The sequence below is a fragment of the Leucopleurus acutus genome (genome assembly GCF_964270905.1).
Source record: "Leucopleurus acutus genome assembly, chromosome: 7".
Lineage (NCBI taxonomy): Eukaryota > Metazoa > Chordata > Mammalia > Artiodactyla > Delphinidae > Leucopleurus > Leucopleurus acutus.
In genome coordinates, this window is record NC_139150.1 from 66272498 (window position 1) to 66292995 (window position 20498).

Below are 20498 nucleotides of genomic sequence, written 5' to 3' on the forward strand. Positions count from 1 at the left end.
TTTCCCTTTCTGATAGTTACTTGTTAGTGTATAGAAATACAACTGATTTCTGTATGTTGATTTTGTATCCTGTAACTTTATTGAATTCATTTATTTGTTCTAAGTTTTTTTTGTAGCTTCTGTAGGATTTTCTATAGTATCATGCCATCTGCAAACAGTGGCAGTTTTACTTTTTCCTTTCCAATTTGGATTTGTTTTATTTATTTATTTTTCTAGTCTGATTGCTGTGGCTAAGACTTCTAATACTATTTTGAATGAAGTGCTGAGAGTAGGCATCCTTGTCTTGTTTCTGGTCTTAGAGGAAATGCTTTCAACTCTTTACCTTTGAGTATTATGTTGGCTGTGGGTTTGTCATATATGGCCTTTACTATGTTGAGGTAAGTTTCCTCTATTTCCGCATTCTGGAGAGTTTTTATTGTAAATAGGTGTTGCATTTTGTCAAAAGCTTTTTCTGCATCTACTGAGATGATCATATGATTTTTATTCTTCAGTTTGTTAAGGTGGTGTATCACATCGATTTTTGGGTATTGAACCATCCTTGCATCCCTGGGATAAATCCCACTTGATCATGGTGTGTGATCCTTTTAATGTATTGTTGAATTTGGTTTGCTAATATTTTGTTGAGGATTTTCAACAAAAAATCCTCTAATTTTCTTTTTTTGTCTTTGTCTGGTTTTGGTATCAGGGTGATCCTGGCCTTGTGGAATGAGTTTGGAAGCATTCCTCCCTCTGCAGTTTTTTGGAATAGTTTGAGAAGCCTATGTGTTAACTCTGCTTTAAATATTTGGTAGAATCCACCTGTAAAGCTGCCTGGGCCTGGACTTTTGTTTGTGGGGAGTCTTTTGATTACTGATTGAATTCCATTACTGTTAATTGGTCTGTTTATGTTTTCTGTTTCTTCCTGATTGTCTTAGGAGTCTGTATATTTCTGGGAATTTGTCTCCTTCTTTTAGGTTGTCCATTTTATTGGCATATAATTGTCCACAGTAACCTTTATGATCCTTTGTATTTTTATGGTGCTGGTCTTAACTTCTCCTTTCCAATTTCTGATTTTATTTATTTGGGCCATTTCTCTTTTTTTCTTAATGAGTCAGTTTTGGATGGAATGTTCTATATATATTGATTAATTACATCTGGTCTAACGTGTCATTTAAGGCCAGTGTTTCTTTATTGATTTCTGTCTATATGATCTGTCCATTGATATTAGTGCTGTGTTAAAATCCCCTACTGTTATTGTGTTACTGTCAGTTTCTCCCTTTATGTTTCTTAATATTTTCTTTATGTATTTAGGTGCTGTTATGCTTTGTGCATGTATATTTACAATTATTATATCTTCTTGTTGGGTTGATCCCTTGATCATTATGTAATTTCCTTCCTTGTCTCTTGTTACAGTCTTTAAAGTCTATTTTGTCTGATATAAGTATTGCTACCCCAGCTTTGTTTTTGTTTTCATTTGAATGGAATTTCTTTCTCCATCCCCTCACTTTTAGTCTGTATCTACATCTGAAGTGAGTCTTGTAGGCAGCATAGATATAGAACTTATTTTGTGTCCATTCAGCCACTATTTGTCTTTTGATTGGAGCATTTAGTCCATTTACATTTAAAGTAATTATTTAATAGCTATGTATTTATTGCCATTTTGTTAATTGTTTGGGGATTGTTTTTGTAGGTCTTTTTTGTTCATTCTCTTCTTGTTCTTTTGTTTGCTCTCTTCCCTTATGATTTGATGACTATCTTTAATGTTATGTTTAGGTTTCTTTCTCTTTTTTGTTTGTGTATTTGGAATATGTTTTTGATTTGTGTTTACCATGAGGTTCATATATAACAACCTATATATATGTGATTAATTTAAGTTGGTGATCTCTTTAAGTTCAATACAGTCTAACAACCCTACATTTTTACTCCACCCATCCCCACATTTAATGTTTTTGATGTCATGTTTTACTTCTTTTTGTATCCTTTACATATTATAATAATTACTTAGTATGGATATAGATGATTTTACTATTTATGTCTTTTAACCTTCCTACTAGCTTTATCAGTGACTGATGTACTACCTTTACTGTATATTTATCTTCACCAGTGAGATTTTTCTTTCATAATTTTCATATTTCTAGTTGTGGCCTTTTTTTCTGCTTATGGAAGTTCCTTTAACTTTTCTTGAAAAGCCATTTTAGTGGTGCTGAACTCTTTTAGCTTTTGCTTGTCTGTAAAACTCTATCTTTCCTTCAAATCTGAATGATAGCCTTGCCAGGTAGAGTATTCTTGGTTGTAGACTTTTTCCTTTCATCACTTTGAATATATTGTGTAACTCTCTTCTGGCCTGCAGAGTTTCTGCTGAAAAGTCAGCTGATAGCCTATGTTAGTTCCCGTGTACTTAACAGGTTGCTTTTCTCTTGCTCCTTGTAAGAGTCTTTTATTTTAATTTTTGCCATTTTAATTATGATGTGTCTTGGTGTGGACCTCTTTGGGTTCATCTTTTTGGGGAGTCTCTATGATTCCTGGCCTTGGATGTCTGTTTCATTCCCCAGGTTAAGGAATTTTTCTGGTATTATTTCTTCAAATAAGTTCCCTGCTACTTTGTCTCTCTCTTCTCCTCTGCCACCCCTATATGCAAATGTCAGTATGCTTGATGTTGTTCTAAAGGTCTCTTAAACTATTTTCCTTTTAAAAAATTCTTTTTTTCTTTTCTGCTTGGGAGAGTTCTACTACTCTGTCTTCCAGGTGCTGATCCTTTCCTCTGTATCATCTGATCTACTGTTGATTTCTTCTACTGTATCTTTTATTTCAGTTATTGTATTTTTCAGCTCTTGTTTGGTTTTTCTTTATATTTTTAAACTCCTGTTGGAATTTCCACTGTGTTCATCCAGTTTTCTCCCTAGTTCATTGAACCTGTTTTTGATCATTACTGAACTCTTTTTCAGGGAGATTGTTTATCTCCACTTTGTTTAGTTCTTTTTTTCTTCATGAGGTTTTGTGTTATTTATTTGTTTGGAACATATTTCTGTTTCCTCATTTTGCCCTATTCTCTATGTTTATTTCTGTATGTTAGGTCAGTCAGTTACATTTCCCAATTTGGAGAAGTAGCCTTATGTAGGAGACACTCCATGGGGTCCAGTAGCACACTCCCCTCTCATCACCAGAGCTTTGTGCTCTAGGGGTTCTCCTTATGTTGACAGCATGTACCCTTCTGTTGTGGTGGGGCCAACTACTGTGGATATGTTGTTAGGCAGAGCTGGCCCCTGGCCCAACTGGCTGTGAGGCTGTGCCTCATGCAGTGGCTGTAGGCCTGCTGGAGAAAAAGGTAGGTTTTCTGTGTCATTGGCTGTATGCCCAAGGGAGCCTGGGGCTGGGTCCTTGCATAGCTGTCTGTGCAGCCTGGGGTGATTTACAGCTGGTGCTAGCCCACAGGTGGGTGCCAAGTCCCCTGGTGCTAGTAGGGTAGAGGGAGGATTCCAAAATGGTACTTGCCAGTGCTGGTGTTATTGCAGTAGAACAAGTCCCCCAGAATGGCTGCCACCAGCATCTCTGTCCCCCAGGGGGTCTCAGTTGCCTCTTGCCTCTCCAGGAGGCTCTCCAAGACCAGCAAGTGGATCTGATCCAGACTCTTTTCATACCGCTGCCTCTGCACTGGAACTTGGATTATGTGAGATTTTGTGCATGCTTTTTAAAGGTGGAATCTCTGTTTCCTGTAGCTTCCAGCTCTCCTGAACATGAGCCCCACTGGTTTTCAAAGCCAGATGTTCTGTGGTATCATCATCTTGGTGTAGGATATCTGGGCTGGAGAGCTTGACATGGCACTCAGATCCCTTGCTCTTTGGAGAAGGCCTCTAAAATTGTGATTATCCTCCCAGTTGGGGTCCACCAATCCTGGAGTGAGGATCCTGACTATATTGTGTCTCCACCCTTCCTAACCATCTTATTGTGGTTTCTTCATGTCTTTATTTGTGGAGTATCTTTTCTGCTAGTCTTCAGTTTACTCTCATAAATAGTTGCTTCATAAGTAGTTGTAATTTTCATGTTGTCCAGGGAGGGAGGTGAGTTCAGGGTCTTCCTACTCTGCCATCTTGGTCACCAGCAGTGGTATGCTTTTATGATTGGTGTCTCTTAATTCTAATATCCCCTGTGCCTTCTAAACTTCTTTGCTTCATCTCACTCTTTCTTAAATAAAGGTTCTTTCTTTCTTCCTACCTGTATACTTTGTGATTCATGAGTGATTTAGGTACAGATTTCATTTATTTTACCTATTTTTAAAGTTTAAAAATATATATAACTGAACACCCAATACAGTTCTCCCCCATTTATTTATTTATTTATTGGCCACACCCCACGGCATGTGGGATGTTAGTTACCCGACCAGGGATTGAACCTGTGTGCACTGCATTGGAAGTGCAGAGTCTTAACCACTGGACCGCCAGGGAAGTCCCCCCCCATTAATTTAATGTTGGTTATTAGTAAGTCTTTAGTTTTCTCTCTTTTGAGGCTTTTACTTTAAAAATGATAACTATTTTATTCTTAACATAATTGCATATATAAAGCGTTTACATTAACAAGAGCATATTGACATATTCAGTAATTATTTTAAATTTATGATATAGTGGCTGTTATAATCAAGATCAAATGTGTTTTAATATGTTTTGTAATACATCTAAATATAGAAACTAAACTTTTTTTTAGTATGAAGTTGTCTTAGTTGTCAGCAGTTGTAAGTTGTTGTCACTTGCCATGTGGTTTCTGATGAATTCTGAAAGGGCTGTCAACTTCTGATAATTTAATTTTCTATATTTTAATGTGATACTCATTATCAGGATGTGAAAATTTAAAGAATTGGCTACAAATTATGACTAATAAAATTTTAATATATATATTTTTTGTTTCTAGAGAAAAACAGAAATCTGAAGCAAAAGACAGAAAAGTTTTAGAAATTCTGCAAGTCAAGGATGCTAAAATAGAAGAATTGGAACAGGTTGGTGTTACAACAGAAAATACTAAATTTATAATATTTGTTCCAGGTAGTAGGTCTTTACAAATATTAAAAAATTTTTTTGCAATAATGTTCATAAAGAATATCAGGGTCTTTATGTCAAGCTATTACTATAGTCAGGTTACTATAGTACTTTAGTCAGTTATTCTTTGTTTTCTGAATTAATAGACTATGTTATATATACAATAAAACTCTTAAGATGATATTGTAATTTTATAGTAGTAACTATCAATCACTTTTTGTTGAAATCTGCTTTTTTTTTTAGCAATTATCATTCACTTCTGAAACTTAGAAATTTTAAAACGGTTTAATTTGTAGAAAAGATTTAACAACTGGGATGATTCTATTTGATCTTTTGAAAACTTGCATTTTCAAATTATGCAATTCTGTAATTGTAATTATACAATTATATATAACTATATATTTTAAATTATATGTAATTATGTACTCAGTATATTATCACTACAAAAATTCATGTGGTCATTGCTTCCAGGAATAATCTTCAAGGTATTAACATCTTAAAAATAAAGGTGAAAGAAATTTAAGAATGGCCTATATCATGATATACTATTTAAATTTATTTTATACCCAGTAGCTCTTTATAGGCTAAATTATCTGTATTTTCTAGATAAATGAAGGTTCTTTCTGGCACCTATGCTCTTCCGACTTCTTACTCTATTTTTCTTCCTAGCCAATTAAACAATCATGAGAACTTTCATCAAAGGTTGGTTATTGTTATTAAGTTGTTTTATTAAAGGACTAAAAATGGAAGTTAATGTAGGTAAAAGATTAAATAATTTGTTCATTCTCTACATCCATATAAACTTGTTCTAAAATTGAATATAGATTCCTATATGACATATAAATTTGAAATTTATACCTTTTCCAGCATTGTATTTTCCTTATGAAAATGTCATAATTAGTGCTATAGTGATAAAATTTTAAAAATAACTTTTTAGTTTATTTTGGGAAAAACAGTTGTATTTGCCACTCGAATATCAAACAATATCCAAATGAATTTTAATATAGATAATTATTGCCATATGCCTCGTATATTAATTAGGCTAGTCTAAGCTGCCTAATAAATACAATGTTAAGACTTGGAAGTGGCAAACATCATTTGTACCAGCATTTCATTGAGAAAAACCAGTCATGGCCACCGCAAAATTCAGGGGATTTGGGAAAATGTAGATCCAGGCTGAGCAATGTCTTCCTCAGTCACAGGTCTGTTCTGTGGAGGGGAATGGATTTTGGCACTCTTTTTGATATCCTTTGGCATTAAGTTTTCAATGCTTTAGGGAATGCTTAGTTTACCAGGTCTAGATAGTAATAGCATAACATTATAAAAAATGTTGACTTTCTTAAATGACAGTATATTTTTCTTTTGTCTTTGCTAAATTCTTTTTCTACTTCCTTTTCCTTGGGTAGATATTATTTCACTATTTACTTTTTGAGTAGAATCATTTAGCTCATAAAATATTAAATGCCCATGAGAGAAATTATTTGTTTTTTAGGCACCTAATTTGTTTTCTAGGGCCTTTAATTTCTTAGCCTAAACCATGTATACTTTTGTACAATAATGGTTGTCACTTTCTACAGGGTATATTTTCAGTTTAATTCAACAAATTGCTGTATTAAATGTAGACATTATCTTGTGATGGTACTGTGGAAAATTCAGAGTTAAATTTCTTGCCTTTAATGATTTCTAAGTCTCTATGAGCAGTAGGGTGGGGATAAAAGTGAGGTGCAAGTAACCATATTCTGCTACATTAGATTAAGGTTCTGTGAGGGTGGGGACCCTTGTATACCCAACATCTAATATTTACCATATTGCCTGATTTATAATAGATGCTCTTTGAATATTTTTAAATGTGTGACTTAAATTGAATAAAACCAATGTATTTTAAGTGCCATGAGAGAATCACAAGCAGAGTGCTATAAAGATTCAAAGGAAGGAGAGATTAAATTCTGTGGAGAGGTCTTAAGGTATTCAAATGGTTTTAATAGGTAGAGATTATAGGAGGATTTGCCCATGGTGAACATCAGGCAAAATTCTTGAAGGTGGGAGTATAGAGTATGTTTGGGTGATACTGAAATTTATAGTTTGTTTCATAGATAATATGTAGCAGTGTAGGCTAAGATGAATATTATATTGGACCTGTATTAAGGAAAGGCCTTTATTGCTAGAATGAAGTAGTTGGACTTACAGGCCAAAGGAATCTATCTAAGCTTTTCATTCACTTAAGTTAATTAATCTGTAATCTCTGAAAATAAAACTGATAATCCTGTATACAATTAGAAAAAGAAAAGCAGAAAGTAGAATGATCTGTAAGATTATTTCATAGTATAAGAGTAATAACATGAACCTGAACTATTAGTTTTGCAAGAATTAAAGATATATAAATTAGAACCATAAGGAACTGACAGTAATTTGAAAGTGACTCTTAGGTTTTCAGCCTGGAGAATCCAGGGGAGCAGTGGCGTTGTTGTCAGAAAGAGGGTTATTATAAAGAGGTACAACAACTTACTGTGAGGATGACTTCTGAGCTTCTTTTAGACAATTTGTGTTTTAGTTATTGGTGGGAATTCCGTTTAGAGATTTTTAAGCAAACCATTGAAGGCATGGATCCAATCCTTGGGAAGGAGTTTTCTCCTTGATATATAGATATCTAATGTTATAGTTAGAGGGAAGACTTTAAACGGAATTCTAAGAACTAGATATTTGCTGATATTATTAATGGGTGAGAGGAAGAACAAGTTTCGGTTAAAGAGATGAAAAGACTGTTCAGAGAAGTAGAAAGAGAGAAGTATAATATCATATGTCATGAATTGAGAGAGGACAGTTTCAAGAAACAAAAGGTGGTTAATGTAAAATGTTACAAAATTCATGAGGTTTGTGAAAAAATATTAAATTAAACAATCATGAAGTTTTTAGTGATTTTAGAAAGCAACACAAGTGGAATGGTATATGACATTTTAAGAGATCACTGAATTCTTAGAAAGTAGTGGAAACAAATGAGGAAATTTAACAGTGCAGAGAAAGAAATTTTTGCATTTAAAAAATGTTAGGCAAAATATTTGAAAGTAGTGGAGAAGGAAATTAAAATACACAATACAAGGAGACTTAATTTAGTTAACAGAATTCTAGTTGAAGGTGGAGACCATGAGATCAAGAAGATAACAAGATTTAATACATTTATTCTAATTTTTTCATCTTTAGTCATTCAGATTATATCTTAATTTTCTTCTTAAACTATTATCTTTCCTCCAGCATTCTTTCAGTTAAATTTGTTATATATTTGTTCATCCTTTAACATTGCATATTTAGATGAATCTCTTGTATATACTATTTGGTTGAACTTTGTGTCTTGACTCAATATTTACGTCTTTACCTTTTTAAAGATAAGTTTATTCCGTCTGCGTAAGATCTGATATACTTATTTGATCTTTGTTCTCTGATTGACCTTATGCTTTCTGCTTTAGTATTTTCTTTGTCTTTTTAAAATTTGCCACATATCTGTCTTCTCTTCATTTGTGTGTGTGTGTATATGTGCATGCACTCTTACGTTGATAATTTGGAAGGTTTAGGGTCTGTATCAGTTCTTCTTGTGGTTAAATTTATTATTTTATATATAATATTTAACACTATACTTTTTAAAATTGAAGTATAGTTGATTTACAATCTTATGTTAGCTTAAGGTATATAGCAAAGTGATTCAGTTATATATATGTGTGTATACATATATGTATATATATTCTTTTTCAGATTATTTTCCACTATCGGTTATTACAAGATATTGAATATAGTTCCCTGTGCTATACAGCAGGTCTTTGTTGTTTATCTTCTTTATATATAGTGGTGTGTAGCTGTTACTCCCAAACTCCTAATTTATCCAGCCCTCCCTTTTCCCTTTGGTAACAATGTTTACTTTCTATGTCTGTGAGTCTGTTTCTGTGTTGCAAATAAGTTCATTTGTGTCATTCTTTTGGATTCCACATATAAGTGATATCATGTGATACTTGTGTTTGAACACTATACATCTTGATGCTAACATATTCTAAAAAATATGAATAGTATCTCTCAACTGCATACTGTAAAAAGAAAATGAGAAAATTAGCAAATTTTTACTTATTCATCCTTTCTCCTCCATTTTGAAGTGAACTTAAAGAGAGTAATTGGAGGACTTAATTTCCTGTTCTTAGCATTGTTGGTTGTATTTTTTTATATTGTCAAGATTTCCAGTGTTTATGTTTCATAACCATTTTCTCTATTATTTTCTCTTATAAATTCGTCAGGAAGATATCTTGGGGTACATTAGTTTTTCTCCTGCTGTATAACAAATTAAAGCCTTAAAAGAATGTACACATTTATTAAATTGCTGTGGGTCAGGAGTCTGGGCATAGTTTAGGTGGGTCCTCTGCTCATTATCTCGATTGTAATTGAGTTTTCAATTGGCTTATGTTTTCATCTGGAGGCTTAATTTGGGAAGAATCTCCTTCTAAGCTTATTCAGGTCGTTGGCAGAATCCAAGTCCTTGCAATTTTAAGCCTGAAGTCCTAAACAGGAACAAAGTCTGTAATAGGATTCTCCAGAGAAACAGAACTAATTGTGTGTGTGTGTGTGTGTGTGTGTGTGTGTGTGTGTGTGTGTGTGTGTAGAGATAGATAGATAAATAAAGATATGAGAGAGAGACTGAGAAGTTGATTTTAAGGCATTGTTTCATGTATTGATAGTTGTGGGCTGGCAAATCTAAATTCTGCATAACAAACTGGAGACCCAGGGAAGAGTTGATATTGCAGCTGAACCCAAAAGCATTCTGGAGGCAAAATTCCTTCCCCCTCAGAGGATTAGTTCTTTTTTTTAAGGTCTTAAATTGGTTGTATGAGACCCATTCACATTATGGAGGCGTTATCTGTTTTACTCAAAGTCTACTGATTTAAATGTTAATCACATCTACAAAACACTTTCACAGCAACATCTAGATTGGTGTTTGATTAAAAACTGGTTATTTGGGCTTCCCTGGTGGCGCAGTGGTTGAGAGTCCGCCTGCCGATTCAGGGGACACAGGTTCGTGCCCTGGTCCGGGAAGATCCCACATGCCGTGGAGCGGCTAGGCCCGTGAGCCATGGCCACTGAGCCTGCGCGTCCAGAGCCTATGCTCCGCAACGGGAGAGGCCACGACAGTGAGAGGCCCGCGTATCGCAAAAAAACCCAAAAAACAAAAAACAACTGGTTATCATGGGTAGAGTGGTTTAACCACGTTGACACATAAAATTAACCAAATGGGTAAAATGTACTGAGAGAAAGGTCTTTAGTGTGAGGTTTTATGTTTATCTGCTAGGGGTTAGGCTGTGTTTACTGTTTGTTTAGCAAAGGCTAACATTTGCTTTGGTGTCCTTTTTATTTGGGTTTCTTTTTTTAACATCTTTATTGGGTATAATTGCTTTAAAATGGTGTGTTAGTTTCTGCTTTATAACAAAGTGAATCAGTTATACATATACATATGTTCCCATATCTCTTCCCTCTTGCGTCTCCCTCCCTCCCACCCTCCCTATCCCACCCCTCCGGGCAGTCACAAAGCACTGAGCTGATCTCCCTGTGCTATGCGGCTGCTTCCCACTAGCTGTCTACCTTACATTTGGTAGTGTATATATGTCCATGCCTCTCTCTCGCTTTGTCACAGCTCACCCTTCCCCCTCCCTGTATCCTCAAGTCTGTTCTCTAGTAGGTCTGTGTCTTCATTCCTGTCTTACCCCTAGGTTCTTCATGACATTTTTTTTCTTAAATTCCATATATATGTGTTAGCATATGGTATTTGTCTTTCTCTTTCTGACTTACTTCACTCTGTATGACAGAATCTAGGTCTATCCACCTCATTACAAATAGCTCAATTTTGTTTCTTTTTATGGCTTAGTAATATTCCATTGTATATATGTGCCACATCTTCTTTATCCATTCATCTGATGATGGGCACTTAGGTTGTTTCCGTCTCCGGGCTATTGTAAATAGAGCTGCAGTGAACATTTTGGTGTGTGACTCTTTTTGAATTATGGTTTTCTCAGGGTATATGCCCAGTAGTGGGAATGCTGGGTCATATGGTAGTTCTATTTTTAGTTTTTTAAGGAACCTCCATACTGTTCTCCATAGTGTCTGTACCAATCACATTCCCACCAGCAGTGCAAGAGTGTTCCCTTTTCTCCACACCCTCTCCAGCATTTATTGTTTCTAGATTTTTTGATGATGGCCATTCTGACTGGTGTGAGATGATATCTCATTGTAGTTTTGATTTGCATTTCTCTAATGATTAATGATGTTGAGCATTCTTTCATGTGTTTGTTGGCAGTCTGTATATCTTCTTTGGAGAAATGTCTATTTACGTCTTCTGCCCATTTTTGGATTGGGTTGTTTGTTTTTTTGTTACTGAGCTTCACGAGCTGCTTGTAAATTTTGGAAATTAATCCTTTGTCAGTTGCTTCATTTGCAAATATTTTCTCCCATTCTGAGGGTTGTCTTTTAGTCTTGTTTATGGTGTCCTTTGCTGTGCAAAAGCTTTGAAGTTTCATTAGGTCCCATTTGTTTATTTTTGTTTTTATTTCCATTTCTCTAGGAGGTGGGTCAAAAAGGATCTTGCTATGATTTATGTCGTAAAGTGTTCTTTCTGCCTGTGTTTTCCTCTAAGAGTTTGATAGTTTCTGGCCTTACATTTAGGTCTTTAATCCATTTTGAGCTTATTTTTGTGTATGGTGTTAGGGAGTGATCTAATCTCATACTTTTACATGTACCTGTCCAGTTTTTCCAGCACCACTTATTGAAGAAGCTGTCCTTTCTCCACTGTACATTCCTGCCTCCTTTATCAAAGATAAGGTGACCATATGTGTGTGGGTTTATCTCTGGGCTTTCTATCCTGTTCCATTGATCTATCTTTTTGTTTTTGTGCAAGTACCATACTGTCTTGATTACTTTAGCTTTGCAGTATAGTCTGAAGTCAGGGAGCCTGATTCCTCCAGCTCCATTTTTCATTCTCAATATTGCTTTGGCTATTCAGGGTCTTTTGTGTTTCCATACAAATTGTGAAATTTTTTGTTCTAGTTCTGTGAAAAATGCCAGTGGTAGTTTGATAGGGATTGCATTGAATCTGTAGATTGCTTTGGGTAGTAGAATCATTTTCACAATGTTGATTCTTCCAATCCAAGAACATGATATATCTCTCCATCTATTTGTATCATCTTTAATTTCTTTCATCAGTGTCTTATAATTTTCTACATACAGGTCTTTTGTCTCCTTAGGTAGGTTTATTCCTAGATATTTTATTCTTTTTGTTGCAGTGGTAAATGGGAGTGTTTTCTTGATTTCACTTTCAGATTTTTCATCATTAGTGTATAGGAATGCCAGAGATTTCTGTGCATTAATTTTGGATCCTGCTACTTTACCAAATGCATTGATTAGCTCTAGTAGTTTTCTGGTAGCATCTTTAGGATTCTCTATGTATAGTATCATGTAATCTGCAAACAGTGACAGCTTTACTTCTTCTTTTCCGATTTGGATTCCTTTAATTTCTTTTTCTTCTCTGATTGCTGTGGCTAAAACTTCCAAAACTACGTTGAATAAGAGTGGTGAGAGTGGGCAACCTTGTCTTGTTCCTGATCTTAGTGGAAATGGTTTCAGTTTTTCACCATTGAGGACGATATTGGCTCTGGGTTTTTCATATATGGCCTTTATTATGTTGAGGAAAGTTCCCTCTATGTCTACTTTCTGCAGGGTTTTTATCATAAATGGGTGTTGAATTTTGTCGAAAGCTTTCTCTGCCTCTATTGAGATGATCATATGGTTTTTCTCCTTCAATTGGTTAATATGGTTTATTACATTGATTGATTTGCGTATATTGAAGAATCCTTGCATTCCTGGAAGAAACCCCACTTGATCATGCTGTATGATCCTTTTAATGTGCTGTTGGATTCTGTTTGCTAGTATTTTGTTGAGGATTTTTGCATCTATGTTCATCAGTGATATTGGCCTGTAGTTTTCTTTCTTTGTGACATCCTTGTCTGGTTTTGGTATCAAGGTGATGGTGGCCTCGTAGAATGAATTTGGGAGGGTTCCTCCCTCTGCTATATTTTGGAAGAGTTTGAGAAGGATAGGTGTTAGCTCTTCTCTAAATGTTTGATAGAATTCGCCTGTGAAGCCATCTGGTCCTGGGCCTTTGTTTTTTGGAAGATTTTTAATCACAGTTTTAATTTCAGTGCTTGTGATTGGTCTGTTCATATTTTCTATTTCTTCCTGATTCATTCTTGGCAGGTTGTGTTTTTCTAAGAATTTGTCCATTTCTTCCAGGTTGTCCATTTTATTGGCATGTAGTTGCTTGTAGTAATCTCTCATGATCTTTTGTATTTCTGCAGTGTCAGTTTTTACTTCTTCTTTTTCATTTTAATTCTATTGATTTGAATCTTCTCCCTTTTTTTCTTGATGAGTCTGGCTGTTTATCTATTTTGTTTTCTTGAGAGACTTCTTAGATATCATCTGAAATACAAAGGTCTTTCAGTTGTATTACCTTTTTATTATACCGAAGCCCTATTGATGAAACCTATTGTGAGGTGTCTGGGGAGGGGAAGTATTCCATAGTCTTATGTTTAGGTCTCAGTCTTTTAGTGCGCTTGTGCCCCTAGGCTCTGACCTTCACAAGTGCTTCTCAGTTTTTTCTCCCTTAGGAAAGATTGGAAGGCTAGAGGGTTTTGGAGTTGGGTTTTTACACCCTGGGGGTTGGTTAGTCTCTGGTAAAATCCCAGCAGGCTTTGGTAAAATAATTTCTCTTGAGGAGAGGCCTTGTTAAGAAATATATACTTAGGGGAAATTTTATTTTATTTTATTTTTAAATTAGTTTTTATTGGAGCATAGTTGCTTTACAATGTTGTGTTAGTTTGTACTGTACAGCAAAATAAATCAGCTGTACTTATATATATATCCCCTCTTTTTTGGATTTCCTTCCCATTTAGGTTACCGCAGTGCATAAAGTAGAGTTCCCTGTTTGATACAGTATGTTCTCATTAGTTATCAATTCTACACATAGTATCAATTGTGTATATATGTCAATCTGAATCTCCCAGTTCCTCCCACCCCCACCCTTTCTTCCTTGGTATCCATACATTTGTTCTCTACGTCTCTGTCTCTCTTTCAGCTTTGCAACTAAGATAGTCTGTGACATTTTTCTAGATTCCACATGTATGTCTTAATGTACGATGTTTGTTTTTCTCTTAATGACTTTCTTCACTCTATATGACGCTCTCTAGGTCCAACCATGTCTCTGCAAATGACCCAGTTTTGTTCCTTTTTATGGCTGAGTAATATTCCATGGTATATATATGTACCACATCTTCTTTATCCACTCCTCTGTTGATAGACATTTAGGTTGCTTCCATGTCCTGGCTTTTGTAAACAGTGCTGTAATGAACATTGGGGTGCATGTTTCTTTTTGAATTATGATTTTCTCAGGGTATATGCCCAGTAGTGGGATTGCTGGGTCGTATGGTAGTTCTAGTTTTACTTTTTTGAGGAACCTCCATACTGTTCTCCATAGTGGCTGTATCAGTTTACATTCCTACTAAGAGTGCATGAAGGTTCCCTTTTCTCCACACCCTCTCCAGCATTTACTGTTTATAGATTTTTTGATGATGGCCATTCTGACTGGTGTGAGGTGATACCTCATTGTAGTTTTGATATGCATTTCTCTAATAATTAGTGATGTTGAGCATCTTTTCATGTGTCTGTTGGCCATATGTATGTCTTCTTTGGAGAAATGTCTATTTGGGTCTTCCATCCATTTTTTTTATTGGTTTTTTTCTTTTTTTGATATTGAGCTCCATGAGCTGCATGTATAGTTTAGAGATTAATCCTTTGTCAGTTGCTTCCTTTGTAAATATTTTCTCCCATTCTGAGGGTTGTCTTTTCGTCTTGTTTATGGTTTCCTTTGCTGTGCAAAAGCTTTTAAGTTTCATTAGGTCCCATTTGTTTATTTTTGTTTTTATTTCCATTACTCTAGGAGGTGGGTCAAAAAAGATCTTGCTATGATTTATGTCACAGAGTGTTCTGCCTTTGTTTTCCTCTGAGAGTTTTATAGTGTCCAGTCTTATATTTAGGTCTTTAATCCATTTTGAATTTTTTTTTCTTTTGTAGGGTGTTAGGAAGTGTTCTAATTTCATTCTTTTCCATGTAGCTGTCCAGTTTTCTTAGCACCACCTATTGAAGAGACTGTCTTTTCTCCATTGTGTATCCTTGCCTCCTTTGTCATAGACTAGTTGACCATAGGTGCATGGATTTAATCTCTGGGCTTTCTATCCTGTTCCATTGATCTATATTTCTGTTTTTGTGCCAGTACCATGTTGTCTTGATTACTGTAGCTTTGTGTATAGTCTGAAGTCAGGGAACCTGATTCCTCCACCTCCATTTTTCTTTCTTAAGATTGATTTGGCTCTTCGGGGTCTTTGTGTTTCCATAAAAATTGTAAAATTTTTTGTTCTAGTTCTGTGAAAAATGCCAGTGGTAGTTTGTTAGGGATTGCATTGAATCTGTAGATTGCTTTGGGTAGTATAGTCATTTTCACAATGTTGATTCTTCCAATCCAAGAACATGGTATATCTCTCCATCTGTTTGTATCATCTTTAATTTCTTTCATCAGTGTCTTATAGTTTTCTGCATACAGGTCTTTTGTCTCCTTAGGTAGGTTTATTCCTAGATATTTTATTCTTTTTGTTGCAATGGTAAATGGGAGTGTTTCCTTAATTTCTCTTTCAGATTTTTCATCATTAGTGTATAGGAATGCCAGAGATTTCTGTGCATTAATTTTGGATCCTGCTACTTTACCAAATGCATTGATTAGCTCTAGTAGTTTTCTGGTGGCATCTTTAGGATTTTCTATATATAGTATCATATCATCTGTAAATGGTGACAGTTTTACTTCTTCTTTTCCACTTTGAATTTCTTTTATTTCTTTTTCTTCTCTCATTTCCATGGCTGAGACTTCCAAAACTATGTTGAATAAATAGTGGTGAGAGTGGGCACCCTTGTCTTGTTCCTGATCTTAGAGGAAATGTTTTCAGTTTTTCACCATTGAGAATAATGTTGGGTGTGGGTTTGTCGTATATGACCTTTATTATGTTGAGGTAGAGTCCCTCTATGCCCACTTTCTGGAGAGTTTTTTTTATCATAAATGTGTGTTGAATTTTGTCAGAAGCCTTTTCAGCATCTGTTGAGATGGTCATATGGTTTTTGTTCTTCAGTTTGTTAATATGGTATATCACATTGATTTGTGTTTATTGAAGAATCCTTGCATCCCTGGGATAAACCCCACTTGATCATGGTGTTTGATCCTTTTTATGTGTTGTTGGATTCATTTTGCTAGTATTTCATTGAGGATTTTTGTGTCTATGTTCATCAGTGATATTGGCCTATGGTTATCTTTTTGTGATATCTTTGTCTGGTTTTGCTATCAGGGTGATGGTGGCCTTGTAGAATGAGTTTGGGAGTGTTCTACCCTCTGCAATTTTTGCAAGAGTTTGGGAAGAATAGGTGTTAGCTCTTCCCTAAATGTTTGATAGAATTCGCCTGTGAAGGCTTCTGGTTCTGGAGTTCTGTTGGTTGGAAGATTTTTAATCACAGTTTCAATTTCATTACTTGTGATTTGTCTGTTTATGTTTTCTATTTCTTCCTGGCTCAGTCCTGGGAGGTTGTCCTTTTCTAAGAATTTGTCCATTTTTTCCATGTTGTCCATTCTATTGGCATATAGTTGCTTGTAGTAGTCTCTTATGATCCTTTGTATTTCTGCGGTGTCAGCTGTAACTTCTCCTTTTTCATTTCTAATTTTATTGATTTGAGTCCTCTCCCTTTTTTCTTGTGGAATCTGGCTAAAGGTTTATCAATTTTGTTTACTTTTCAGAGAACCAGCTTTTAGTTTTATTGATTTTTGCTATTGTTTCCTTCCTTTCTATTTCATTTATTTCTGCTATGGTATTTATGATTTCTTTCATTCTACTAACTTTGGGTTTTGTTTGTTCTTCTTTCTCTAGTTGCTCTAGATGTAAGGTTAGGTTGTTTATTTGAGATTTTTCTTGTTTCTTGAGGTAAGATTGTATTGCTATAAACTTCCATCCTAGAACTGCTTTTGCTCCATCCCATAAGTCTTGGGTTGTCATGTTTTTGTTGTCATTTGTTTCTTATTATTTTCTGATTTTCTCTTTAATTTATTCAGTGATCTCTTGGTTGTTCAGTTGCATATTGTTTAGCCTCCATGTGTTTATGGTTTTTACATTTTTTTCCCTGTAATTGATTTCTGATCTCATAGTGTTATGGTTGGAAAAGATGCTTGATACGATTTCAGTTTTCTTAAATTTACTGAGACTTGATTTATGAGCCAGGATGTGATCTCTCCTGGAGAATGTTTTGTGTGCACTTGAGAAGAAAGTGTATTCTGCTGCTTTCGGATGGGATGTACTATAAATGTCAGTTAAGTCTATCTGGTCTGATGTGTCATTTAAGTCTTGTGTTTCCTTATTAATTTTCTGTCTCGCTGATCTGTCCATTGGTGTAAGTGGAGTGTTAACGTCCCCCACTATTATTGTGTTACTGTCAAATTCCCCTTTTATGGCTGTTAGCATTTACCTTATGTATCGAGGTAGTCCTAAGTTGGGTGCATAAATATTTACAATTCTTATATCTTTTTCTTGGATTGATCCCTTGATCACTATGTAGTGTCCTTCCTTTTCTCTTGTAATAGTCTTTATTTTAAAGTCTCTCTTCGGGCTTCCCTGGTGGTCCAGTGGTAGAGAATCCACCTTCCAATGCAGGGGATGCAGGTTTAATCCCTGGTTGGGGAACTAAGATCCCACATGCCGTGGGGTAACTAAGCCCGCGTGCTTTAACTATTGAGCTTGGACCCCTCAACTGCAGAGCCTGCGTGCCACAAGTACAGAGCCCACGTGCCCTGGAGCCCATGTACCACAGCTAGAGAGAAGTCTGCGTGCCACAACTAGAAAGAAGCCTGCATGCTGCAATGAAGAGCACGTGTGCTGCAACTAAATATACTGCATGCTGCAACGAAGATCTTGCCTGCTGCAAGTTAATACCCGGCCGGCACAGCCAAAAAATAAAATGAAAAAAGATAATAAAGTCTATCTTGTGTGGTATGAGTATTGCTACTCCAGCTTTCTTATGATTCCCATTTGCATGGAATATCTTTTTCCATCCCCTTACTTTCAGTCTGTATGTGTCCCTAGGTCTGAAGTGGGTCTCTTGTAGACAGCATATACACGGGTCTTGTTATTGTGTCCATTCAGCCAGTCTTTGTCTTTTGGTTGGAGCATTTAATCCATTTACATTCAAGGTAATTATCGATATGTATGTACATTCAAGGTAATTATGGACTAAAGTAATAACAAAAACTGAAAAATAAAACAGAAAGGAAGCAAGCAAAAAAGTGAAGAAAACATAAAATATATACATGAAAGCAATAAAAATAAAATAAAACAAAAATCAAAGAACCAAAACCAGAGAAAAACCCCAAAACAACCAAAAAGTAAAATAAAAATAGAAAAATTACAAATATATATATTAAAAAATAAGAATAAAAGATAAAAAATAATTAAAGCAACAATACCAACAACTGAACAGAATGAAACAAACAATAAAAGCATAACAGTAATAAATATATTTTCTTGGGGCATCCTCTCTCAGTGTCCTTGCTCCCACAGTGAGCCATAGCCAATCCCCACCTCCCAGGGAGGCCTTCCAATACCTCTGCATAGGTCTCTACACCTGCTGTGGGCACTGTGGGGTCAGCTCATAGTCTGACCTGGCCTGACTCTCCGGTGTACTTGCCCTCAAAGTCCACTGCTGTGAAGGCTATACTGAACTCAATTGTTGGAACATTCATCTATTCAGGTATCTCACAGATGCAAGATTTACCAACCCGATCTTGGGGATTTAATCTGCAGCTTCTGCAACTGCATGGAAAGATTTCTGTTCCTCTTCCTTAGTTGCACTGTCCCTGGGGCTCAGCTTCGGTTTTGATCCCTTCTCTGCATGTGCGCCACCTTCCTTCCTTGCCCAGGCAAGAGGGAGTGGAAGCAGCAGCTGATTGGGTCACACTTATTCAGGCCAGGGAGGGGTACGGCGGCTACAGTTGGGGGGCGGCCACAATTGGGGTGTGTGCGAGTTACCTGCGGCAGCCGGGACCAGCAGGCGGTTGCAACAGACTGTGGCGCACTGGCTCTGGTGGGAGTCCCCCTCCCAGTACCCGTGGATGCAGGAGCTGGCGTGTGAGGGTGGTGGCTGCCTTGCCCCGCCCCCATGCACCACTCAGCAATGGCACTTCACCTTCCAGGCAGACCACGCTTCCTCTAGGGGCATTCCTGGCTGTGCTTCCCTCATTCCTGTCCCCTCTGCTGTGCCCGGGGAGGCAGAAGCCGGCTGCAAAGGTGTTGTAATGGTGGCCCCACCCTTTGCGTACCACTCAAGAGTGACGCCTTGCTTCTATGGTGTCTGGAACTTTTCCCACAAACTCTCCTGGTTGTAGAGCTCCTTACTCCTGTCCCTTCAGGCTGTCTTTTTGTAGCCAACAGCTGTCCCCTCCCTGGGTCCTCACTCCAAACCCCATTTTCCAGCACCCAGACCTTGTTTGCAATAGGTGACTCATGACTCAGGCTGGAATGCACAGAGCTGTGGTGTAGACCATGTGTGCAGTTCTTACTTTGTCCTGCCTTCTACTGACCAATGGCTGTGTTCTCCTTTGATTCCCCCGAAGGTCCTTTTCTTTCCCAGCTGATTTCCGCACCATGAGAGAGTTAGAATTTCTGAGTTGCAGGGACCTCTCCTCACCTTCAGCTTCCCGCCAGGGGTGCTAGTCCCATTTTTGATTCCTCTTTTCTTTTTTTTTCTTTCTTTCATCTTACCCAGTTGTGAGGGGATTTTTCTTGCCCTTTTAGGTTCCAAAGTCTTCTGCTAATGTTCAGCAGGTGCTCTATGAGAATTGTTCTATTTGTAGATGTATTCTTGATGTACTTGCGAGGAGCAACGAATTCTGCGTCCTCCTATTCTGCCATCTTGACTCCTCCCCGCTAGGGCATATTTTTAAATGTCTGTGTTCCCTCTCCTCCCACAGAAAGCAGGAAGGGACTTTTCTCTGATCTTCACAGTGACAATCTGATTGTGCTCCTCTGTGTAGAATTCACGAAATTATGGGAACTCCTCTAGACCGGGCCCTCCCAGACATTTTAACTCTCAAATATGTCCACACTGATCCTCCAGTAATTTGTTAATTGCAAATTTGATTTTCCTACCCTGTTACTGGTTTCCATGGAGCTTCCTTTCTTCTGGGTTTTTGCTCTGCTAAATTGTCATTCTCTGTATCTGCCTGTCTCTCTAGTTTTGGGAACAGCAATTTGCCCTATGACCTCAGTTCTCTGATGACTCTAGGAAGAGGTGTTGATTTTCAGTTTGCTCAGCTTTTTTCATGTTGTGTGAAAAGGA

At 36.6% G+C, this 20498-nt stretch overlaps 1 protein-coding gene across 1 annotated transcript in view; it reads left to right on the plus strand.

Moving 5' to 3' along the window:
- Positions 1–20498, plus strand: part of CNTLN (centlein) — a 327580-nt gene that overhangs the window by 78347 nt on the left and 228735 nt on the right. Inside the window, exon 3 of the mRNA XM_082843600.1 lies at positions 4882–4966. Within this exon, the coding sequence (XP_082699726.1) occupies positions 4882–4966 (85 nt within the window). The remainder of the gene's footprint in view (positions 1–4881; positions 4967–20498) is intronic.